Source organism: Haplochromis burtoni, unplaced genomic scaffold (assembly GCF_018398535.1).
Source record: "Haplochromis burtoni strain Fernald_Lab_line unplaced genomic scaffold, NCSU_Asbu1 Contig_21, whole genome shotgun sequence".
Lineage (NCBI taxonomy): Eukaryota > Metazoa > Chordata > Actinopteri > Cichliformes > Cichlidae > Haplochromis > Haplochromis burtoni.
In genome coordinates this window covers 85271-95458 of record NW_024582382.1, presented here as the reverse complement: position 1 = coordinate 95458, position 10188 = coordinate 85271, and the positions used below count along the sequence as shown (strand labels likewise).

At 42.3% G+C, this 10188-nt stretch overlaps 2 protein-coding genes across 3 annotated transcripts in view; both read left to right on the top strand.

The window, feature by feature from the left end:
• The first annotated feature begins 34 nt into the window (after positions 1-34).
• phospho1 (phosphoethanolamine/phosphocholine phosphatase 1) lies at positions 35-4427 on the top strand. Of its 2 annotated transcripts, none has more exons than XM_005920404.3 (3): positions 35-1954; positions 2303-2376; positions 2699-4427. In XM_005920404.3, the coding sequence occupies exon 3, from the start codon at positions 2812-2814 to the stop codon at positions 3664-3666; it is 855 nt and encodes a 284-aa protein (XP_005920466.1). In that variant the 5' UTR covers positions 35-1954; positions 2303-2376; positions 2699-2811; the 3' UTR covers positions 3667-4427. The 2 variants fall into 2 exon arrangements, with proteins under 2 accessions (XP_005920466.1, XP_005920467.1); XM_005920405.2 differs by having other exon boundaries at positions 1590-1954; positions 2861-4427.
• Positions 4428-5280: 853 nt separating this feature from the next.
• eftud2 (elongation factor Tu GTP binding domain containing 2) overlaps positions 5281-10188 on the top strand; it is a 16967-nt gene continuing 12059 nt past the window's right edge. The window contains exons 1-14 of the mRNA XM_005920406.3: positions 5281-5439; positions 6091-6206; positions 6304-6466; positions 7061-7139; positions 7292-7367; positions 7585-7650; positions 7750-7785; positions 7929-8019; positions 8148-8230; positions 8351-8517; positions 8869-8993; positions 9616-9679; positions 9781-9871; positions 10015-10150. Coding sequence (XP_005920468.1) covers positions 6102-6206; positions 6304-6466; positions 7061-7139; positions 7292-7367; positions 7585-7650; positions 7750-7785; positions 7929-8019; positions 8148-8230; positions 8351-8517; positions 8869-8993; positions 9616-9679; positions 9781-9871; positions 10015-10150 — 1282 coding nt within the window. The 5' untranslated portion in view covers positions 5281-5439; positions 6091-6101. The remainder of the gene's footprint in view (positions 5440-6090; positions 6207-6303; positions 6467-7060; positions 7140-7291; positions 7368-7584; positions 7651-7749; positions 7786-7928; positions 8020-8147; positions 8231-8350; positions 8518-8868; positions 8994-9615; positions 9680-9780; positions 9872-10014; positions 10151-10188) is intronic.

The following is a 10188-nucleotide window of genomic DNA, read 5'->3' as shown; positions in this document are numbered from 1 at the left end:
TTTTTTTTTTTTTTTTTTTTTTTTTTTTTTTGTATGTTATCTGGGGATTGAGGAGAAGTTGGGGGGGAAAAAAAAGTTGGGCCTTTTTTGATAATGTACATTTAACTGACTGCTAACTTTAAAAGTAAAAACAAGTAGCCATGATTATTACATCTGAGTTTCTGTTTGTTTTGCTTTGCTGGATGCAGATGGTTATGAAATGCAGCAGGTCTGTTTAACTTTCATACCTTCCTTTCCTGAAAAGTGTAGCTTGCTGCCACTGCGGCTCTTACTCTATTTTTAGGTTCACTGGGTTCTTGGCACAACATGTTACCTAACAATGGCTGCGGGCTACACATGACCCTCAGGGTTCAACAACAGCTTTGCTTTGCTGAGCATTTATTTGACAAGAGAAGTTTTAGATCCTCTTCTTTGTGAGCACTTCCTGTTCACTTTAAAGTCACAGCAGGCTTTATTGTATTTGAGGGCAGTGATCTTGACAGTCAAGTACCCACATTGTACCTCTTAGATATGCAAATGCACCTTGAGGCCATATAACTACTTACATAGATTACAAGAGTGTGTTTAAAATCGACTTCTTGGATATCTCTTGTTGCATCTCAGCCAGGTTTATTCATGCATTAACAGCGTGTACCTCCACTGAGCTCACATTAAGGCATTTATTGTTGCTAGAATACCTCCTAAAATGCTGTGTATCCTCCATCACCATAGGAGGTTTTAAGTGGTGCACCAATGAGTCACATAATCCTATAAGGTAGCAGAGCGGGCTGATGGGTAGAGAAAAGTGTGAGTGACTCACTGTTGGTGAGTGGGTGGTCAGGTACCAAGGCTCACTCCATGAGCAGGGGAGATAATAACACACCGTCTGTACATCTCCATTCCCATTTGGGCTTGAAAATAGTCGGCCTCCCCAGCTGTTAGTCATTACGCCTTGCGGTGTCGAGAAGGGAGGAGGCCCCCCCTCCGTCTGTCAGCAGGCAGATAAAGAGAGGAGGGCTTCATGCCATGTTTTTGTAGACAAGTGTGCACCGCTCTGAAACTTGCAGTGCGGTTCATTAATCAGTATACTTGCAGGGTTTTATCTAGACTGCTGTCTCGTGGAGAAACAAGCAGGCAACACAAACTCCCTTGCTGCGATGCTAATGTTTCCCTGTAGTTAATAAACGAAAACACAACACTGCTCTCAGATGTGAAATGATTTCGTTCCAGTCATCCTCACAAATGTCTCGCATGTGGTACTTTGCCCCCGTTCTCTGTGCCGCCTTTGCAACAGAGTACTTATTGGCCGGAAATCCAGATCATCCTGGATGAGGGAAGGTGCTTGTTCTCTTTGTAAGAACATGAGAGAGCATTAAAACTGTTCTGTTTTAAGTGAATGTGGCTGAGTTACTTTAGCAAATTCAGATGAGATGGGGTTATTCAGATGTTATCCCTGACTCTCCACTCCAAATTGGAATTACACAAAGACGTATAAATGGGAAAACTTGAGAGCTTGACCTTGTCCCATTGACCTCCCACTGCTACCAGAAGTGCTTATTCTCCACAACTTTTTTTTTTTTCCTCTTTCTCGGTAAATGCTCCATTGTGTGGATGTGGCTATGCCACGTTTGGAGCCATGTATAAATACTAATGGGCTACATTTACGAGACTGGCGCACATTTCTTCTATGGTTATATTCAAGGAACGGACTATTTACTCTCGATGGGTTTTTCTTCTTCCTTCCTCCCCCTACTCCCACAATCCCCTCCCCCCTCCACCTTTTTATATCGTGAACGCGCGCAATAGGCTGCTATTAAATGGGCGGACTCGGAGGCGCGGTCACGTTCAGAGCGGCTCCGGTGGGTTTGAGTGGCACATAAAAGTGCGCGAGCCACCGGCCGACCGGCGGAACTCTACCTCTCCTCTATGAGACCGGATCGGAGCTGATTGACACCGGGGATCGGAACCAGAGCCGGTGACTCATCTGTTATTATTATTATTATTAGTAGTAGTAGTATTTTTAAACCTCAATCCAGCGCACATCGCCTTCACTGCATGATGTTTGTGCTGCTGTTATGTAAAACAAAACCCTTCTAGATTAGCAGCTTGATAAGTAGCCTTGACTTTTCTTACTAATCAGTAAGCTTTTCCTTTTTTTAAAAAAAAAAGAAAAGTCTAAAATCCCTATTAATAGTTGTTTTGTTTTTTTTATGTGTGCTTTATGAGCTCTCTGACCTTTTTTCGGCATTTGTCTGCCTTTTAAGTTTATCCCGTACTGCGTTTCCACTGATTCAGCATTCATTGTATTTTTCTTCCCATAAAGGAACAAACCAGCTACAGTTTGAAGTCAACTGGTTTGATCTGGACATCCACTGTAGACATCCGGGAAAATCCAAGGTAAGCACACGTCCTGTGAAAAAGTTGAATAGGGCTGACCTGCCCGGATATGTAATCTGTAGCTTATCGTTTTGCTTGCTGCATAAGTGAGTCTTACCTTGTTTTTCGCTCTTCTACACAATCCCTGACCCCCTCCACAAATCCATAATTTGCTGCCGCCTCTTGTCTGACACAGTTGTTGGTTGGCTGCTTTATATGATATTTATAGTTTTTTTTTCGTGCCTTTTCATTGAAATTATATTATTGCTATGAAATCTATATTTGACTTCTTTGCCTCCACCCAAACCCCCACACCCTCCTTTATTGCATTGATGTTTCCCAGAAGGTCACCCTCCACCTCACCGCGGCCCATTGCGTGGGATGCTGGAGAGCAGAAGAGCGGGGGTGGAGATTTGATGCCACTTGGCAATATTAAAAGTTGTGGCGTAGTAAATCATGGGGGATTCAATCTTCAACTGCTGTTATGTCCCACCCCATCCCCCAGGCGAGGAGGAACCCCAGAGACCCAGGCGCTCAGAGATCATGGCCTCCCACCCAGCTCACATCTCCCCTGACAAGCGCTTCCTGATCTTCTTTGACTTCGACGAGACCATCGTGGATGAAACCAGCGATGACATGGTCGTGCAGGCCGTCCCGGGTCAGCACCTCCCCGGGTGGCTGACGGACACTTATCAGCCCGGCCGCTACAACGAATACATGCAGCGGGTGCTGGCTTACCTGGCGGAGCAGGGGGTCACCGAGAGCGACATACGCAGCGTCATGGAGAAGATACCGGCCACACCCGGCATGCTCACCCTCTTCCAGTTCCTCCGCAACCGGCCCGCGAAGGACTTTGAGGTGATACTGGTGTCCGACGCCAACACTTACTTCATAGAGTGCTGGCTCCGGCGCGTCGGGGCCCGCCAGCTGTTCCACCGGATCTTTTCCAACCCCGCGACCTTCAACAAGGACGGGCGGCTGGTGCTGCGGCCCTTCCACTCTCACGACTGCCCCCGGTGCCCAGACAACATGTGCAAGCAGGTGATCGTCAAGGACTACGTGGCCCGCAGGACGCAGGAGCGGGGGCGCCCGTACCAGAGAATCTTCTACGTCGGGGACGGAGCTAATGACTTCTGCCCCGCGCTCTCCCTCGGTCCCCGCGACGTGGCCTTCCCGCGGAGGGACTTCCCCATGCACCGGCTGATCACCGAGACCCACGAAGCCCAGCCAGGGGAGTTCAAGGCTGTGACGGTGCCTTGGGTGAGCGCGGAGGATGTGGTGCAGCGGCTCCGGAAACTGGTGGCAGATTAAAGGGCCACACACTTAGAGAGTGTAACACAGAGGGGGGGTAATCAAGGGGCCAGCTGACACTTTAAGTCATATTCTCAGGTAAAATATTCCCAGAAATTGTTGTGCACGGCAATAAGATATTTGTACCATCTGCAAGGGTCATTGTGTCTATCTGGCAACCAACACGTGCCTCAGTCCAGAATCTCACGTTTTTGTTCCCCAGCCCTGAAATAGAAACCCGGTTTAATCATTAGACATCAAGACCTCAGCTGTTACCCAAAGTGGGGAATCAAATGTAATGATATAAGCATATTAAAGCATATTTCAGTATAACTATAAAGTTTGAGAGCATCCAATTAAATATCCTTCAGTGTGGAACATGGCGTGATCGTAAATGTTAAAGTGGGTCAGTGGTGTGAGGAATCACTGCAGCAGTCAATAAAAATCTTATAAATAACATGACAAATATATCAACCAACTGACTTGAGTGCTCCCGAATAGCAGTTATAACTGTTTTATTACAAACTGCACATTTTTGAATATGCAACATTAAATCCATTAAATAAAATTCAGACTTACACTGCCATGTAATGGCAAAGGGCATTGACACTGACCAAACAGTATTTTCTACGTTCCCCAGACACTACCTTCTGTCTAATTGATAACTGTATGAATGACCGTGTATCAAGAGTGTGTGTTTATGTTTATCAGTCTGTCTTTATTGTGTAGGCTTCGCCTACTGAAACTATTAACACCAGCAGGAATAAAGCCATCGACTGAAACTGTGTGTGTGTACGTTTTATCACATTGCCAGAATCCACGAGCAGCAGCGAACTCCCCCCATATCGTTTATAAAGACGGGACATAGTGTCACATTTTCTGTTGCAACGCTGACAACTGCTAGGATATCCCTCGTCTGAAATTTTTAGACTGCTTTAACTCCCATCACAAACTCACACGCACCCACAATTTGCATGCCATAACAATTACAAAGTCATTTGAAAGAGACTGCAATTAAAAACGGGCTTGAAATGACACCTGAAAGCTACATTAAAACACAAACCAATGAATTTTTTTTCCAGAATGACGTCTTATACGTTGATATTTGTTAAAAAAAAGAAAAGTATTTTCATCCTTTATTAGAAGGCATGCCTGACTTTTAGTGTATAAAAATATTACAAAATGTCTTTACTTTCATCTCCTTTATCTCCTCACGAGCATATTCATTGCTGTCTAGTGTCCTCTTGTGGCTAAAGGGTGTAACTGCATACGCGATGTTGTTAAGGTCTTCATTCAGGTCACCGATTAAGATTTATGTCTACAACACGGTAACGTTTACATTTTCCGAGTCTTTCGGCTAATATATTCTAAAAGCAGTTATCAAAATAACTCTAAAAATAGAGGAAGTTGTAGTTACATATGAGGATCACCTGAGGGCAACAATTGCACACGGACGTCAGTGAAGATATAAAAAATAAAAACAAATCATTACATAAATGCTCTGTGAGTACACACGTTTTATTTTGCAGCAAGTGTCATTTGTGGATGATGAAGCGATTTAGCAATGAACCCTTCGTTTTGAAAACGTGTGCAGTAGTGGCTTTGTAGCCCAAATGGGGGAAGTAGTGAGCTTTGACATCCATTGTTAACCGCCTTCATATTAAACAGCTGAAGAAGAAAACCGGAAGCGTCTGGTGCGCATGGCGCTCATTGAATAATATTTTCTCCTCTGCTTATAAACACAACTCTCAGTTTGCTCGAAATCGATAATTAAGTTATTCCCACAGGATACAGGTACGTGTATTTAGCAGCATGCAGCACTGAGTTATCTTTAACTAAAATCTCTGAACAACAACGTAACTCAAACGTCGCATTCAAGCCATTCATTTCTGTGCTTGTTAGCCGGCTAGCATGGTCGTCTTGGGATCGCTAGTGCAGTAGTGGAAGAGCTGCTTATGTCAAACGGAAACGTCTTAGTCAAGATGCATTTTCTGTGCTGATTATCTGTGGACAGAAAACTCGAGTGAACTTGATAAAAGTAACTGAACTGCGACCCTGCATGCTATGCAGCGGTTAGCGTTAGCATTCGCTTTAGCGGTGACTTACAGTGGCATATACTTTCTCATGAATGTTAACCGCCACTGGCAGACAGAAAACAAGCTAAAGCTAACTTATATCAAAAGTACATTTCATTTTCCAGTGAAGCATTAAAGTGAAGAAGTTACTGATGTGTTATTGATGACTCAGTGACACGTTGCGTTTTGGCTAACTTTAAACAGCAATAAGATACGTTATACATTTTAAATATCTCGTCTTTTTTCCCTCTCCTATATATATTTTTCTGCTGAAACGTTATGCGTTTTGTGTGCTACAGTGGATCGTATTTATTAAATTAACTTTGCCACCAGATTCACTTGCTCATTGATATATCAACCCCTCATTTAGTTCTCTGCGATATGGAGGCTGATTTGTATGACGAGTTTGGGAACTACGTCGGTCCAGAGCTGGACTCTGACGACGATGATGATGACCTGGATGCAGAGGACAGAGACGTCGACGAGGTATGCTTAACACTCAAGAACCAGCAGTAATTACCAGGTAGTACCGAAGTTCGTGTTTGCAGTGTATACATGAGTTTGTGGTATTTACAATTTGCAGGGTGATGAAGATGACGAGGATGAGCCAGCGGATGCTGATGATGATGTCCCTGGCATGGAGGTGGTCCTGCATGAGGACAAGAAGTACTATCCTACAGCAGAGGAGGTCTATGGGCCTGAAGTGGAAACTATTGTACAGGAGGAAGATACACAACCACTTACAGGTAGGGCTGCTTAAATTGATCTAAAGATGGGGGAAAAAAAAAAACCTTGTTGACCAAAATCCAAGGTTTCTACATACAGAAAAGAGGTTTTTGCCTTCTCTCAACAGAAAATTACCAGCACCATAACTAACATTATTATAAATGTAAAGTCGGCATTATTTTAAAAATGGGCTTTAATTTAGTCAAGAATAAAAAAAAAATGATAGGAAAATGCTTAGACTTCTGTCAAGTAACAGATGCTCATGGCTTTAACTTTATGAGGACCAATCATGCTTACATGTGTAGTCACTAACGAGAAACCCCGAAGGTCTTGTCATCTTGGTCGAGCTGAACTTAACAGTGAATTTGGGTTTGTTAGGAAACAGCATAAGTGGAAGAACATAGATGGATGAAAACAGGCGCAATAGTACACTGGGCAATATTAAAGAAAAATGTAAATGTTTTGAAAACCCACAGATTCACTCTATGTATTTTCAGATACATTTTAACAGTAGACTGAATTTTGCTGTACTGTAAACATAGCCAAGGAGTGCAGTCTTAAAAATGCTTCTTTTCATAATCCTGTACACAATATTGTCTTTTTACTCCTTCCAGAGCCGATCATCAAGCCTGTGAAGAACAAGCAGTTCACCCTGATGGAACAGGAGTTGCCTGCCACAGTTTACGATATGGAGTAAGAAATTTTCAAGTGTTTCGTTGCATCTGAAAATGCAATTCAGCGTTTCACAGACTGATCTCGTGTAATATTCTTTACACATTAGTCCATCTACATGCATTTACAGTGTGTCTTTAGTAAGCAGCATTAACCCTCTTCTCCCTCACCAGATTTCTCGCAGATCTGATGGACGGGCCAGAGCTGATTCGTAACGTCACCCTCTGCGGTCACCTTCACCACGGCAAGGTTAGAGTCTGCCTTATTCCTGCTCCGGGCTCAGGCTTCTTTAAATATGCTCTTCCAGTCGTGGTCCACCTCCAGCATGTAGCCAAGCGAACATATGTTCCTAAGATGAAAAATTGAACAGATTTGGAACATTTTGGAGCATATGCTAATAACATGGCTGCACTTTAGAGCCATCTGTGGCTCACGGGAATCTAATGAATGTGTTTATTCCATTCAGACCTGTTTTGTGGATTGCCTGATTGAGCAGACACACCCAGAAATCAGGAAGAGAGATGATGTGGATGTGAGTGTTGTGTACAATAATTCAAAATGTTTGCAGTCTGTTATACATAAATTCTGTATATGACAGCTGAGACCAACATGATCTGTTTTACTTTTTCAGCTCCGGTACACAGACATCCTCTTTACCGAACAAGAGGTGAGTGGCTTGGTTTAACTGCTGTAATGCTACATAGCATTCATTACTAAATAATTCTATCAATAGTCTATTTAGCCTGAATATCTTCTTTAGAAGACTGTATTGATGTTTTCCTTGCTTTTGCCTGATCCATGTTTTTATAGAGAGGGGTTGGCATCAAAAGTACCCCTGTCACAATGGTCCTGCCTGACTCCAGAGGAAAATCCTACCTTTTCAATATAATGGATACACCAGGTATTGTATTCACATTGGATCCTTTAGTTGTTAGATGCATATTTTGAGGTTTTATAGAATGAGCTAAAAGTTGCTGACAAAAAAACATAAAAACTAACAAGTCTACTTTTGTGCTTGTCCTCCCATAGGCCACGTGAATTTCTCTGACGAGGTCACATCTAGCATCCGCCTCTCAGATGGCGTTGTCCTCTTCATAGATGCAGCAGAAGGAGTGAGTCAACTCCTATTTGCGGTTCTCCCAAACCAACACCATCTATATCTTTTTATGTCATTATACGTGTGTTCTTCAGCTGCCCATAGATCTCACAGATATTTGTGTATCTCTGCCCAGGTGATGCTGAACACAGAGCGTCTCATCAAGCATGCAGTTCAGGAGCGAATGGCGATCACCATCTGCATCAACAAGGTTGATCGTCTCATTCTGGAGCTCAAACTGCCGCCTACAGATGCTTATTATAAACTTCGCCACATTGTAGATGAGGTCAATGGTTTGCTGAGGTAATACTGGGAACCCCTCGCTAACAGTGTCTGAAGTGTTTTATGTGATTTTTTTTATTTTCTTTTTTCCCCCAAAGGAAATTACCATAAAAATATTTGTTAATAATAGATATTATTGTCTTGGTGTATGTTAAGTTACTACGTTTAAATATTTTCTAATATGATATCTTGGTGGTATGAGGTAGTGTGAAGCTTGCCAGCACTGTGCTGCTGACAATAGCAGGATTCTTTATTTTATCAGGCGGTAAACATGGTTGCAGCAAGAATTTCTTTTAAAGGAAAGCCACATTAATCTGGAACTGACCACCCAGTGACACTGGTTGCTGATTGGCTATTTCTCTTCCCTCTCAGCACATATTCTACAGATGAGAACTTGGTGGTGTCTCCTCTCCTTGGAAATGTCTGCTTTGCCAGCTCTCAGTACAGCATCTGTTTCACCCTGGGGTCCTTTGCAAAGATCTACTCAGATACCTATGGTGAGATGACTTTTGGGCTTATAAAGTAGTGAAATCAGTGCTTCACTACAGCAGTATTAATATATTGCTGTTTTTAACCATAAAGCTTTGTCTGAATAATGAACCTTGTGTATTTCTGCTATTTTGACCCAATTTAATTCATTTAAAACATGTAAATGCATAAACATGGCATCCTTATACAGTTTATCTATTTCAGTTTTTATGTGTTGTTTATTTTTTGTTAAATGAACCTTTTTTGTTTACATAGCATGGTTGATGAATTAAATAATTTCTGGTTTCTAAAGTACATTCGATAAGCTAAAACCATAAGATTACAAAATACTCTGAAGTTAGGGGGCTTTTAGGTTGTAAATCTAACAAGTGCTTATGGCTTTTACTGAAAGCTGATGTATAATATATCATTTTGATATTTTTCTGTCTTGAAAAATAATCGTAACACACGTGATTTTGATTTTTAAAATGGTTCAGGAAGCCTGAAAAACAAATGTCAGAACTGAAGAATCTTAGTTCAGTCTGGGGGGCTTCAAAGCTTCGACTTTCATGTGACCAGCCCTACAAAAAGCCATGACTTTATTTCATACACTGCACAGTATCCTCTTACCCTTTCTTTCTCTGTTTGTAGGTGACATCAACTATAATGAGTTTGCCAAGAGGCTCTGGGGAGATATTTATTTCAATCCCAAAACGTGAGTAGCTAATGTGGATTGTCACGAGATACGCAACTATGCTCTTAATACACCATTACTATTATTACTACTACAGCAGTTTTCTCCTCTTCCTAATTCAGTCGCAAGTTCACGAAAAAAGCTCCCAGTAGTAACTCCCAGCGCAGCTTTGTGGAATTTGTTCTGGAGCCTCTCTACAAGATCCTCTCACAGGTTCGATGCATTTAACGTCTTATTTATTTATTTTTTTAACATATGCACAACCAGGTAGCTCGGTACATTCTGGCTGCAGGAAGGGTGGGATGAACTCGCAAAGCTCTGTGTGTAATCCTTACCTAAATCCTCTTTGTGCCTAGGTGGTTGGGGATGTGGACACGTCTCTCCCTCGAGTTTTGGATGAGCTTGGTATCCACCTGACTAAGGAGGAGCTGAAGCTGAACATTAGACCCTTGCTGAGGCTCGTCTGTAATCGCTTCTTTGGAGAGTTCACTGGTATTGCACGATTTATTTATTTTGTTTTTTATATATAT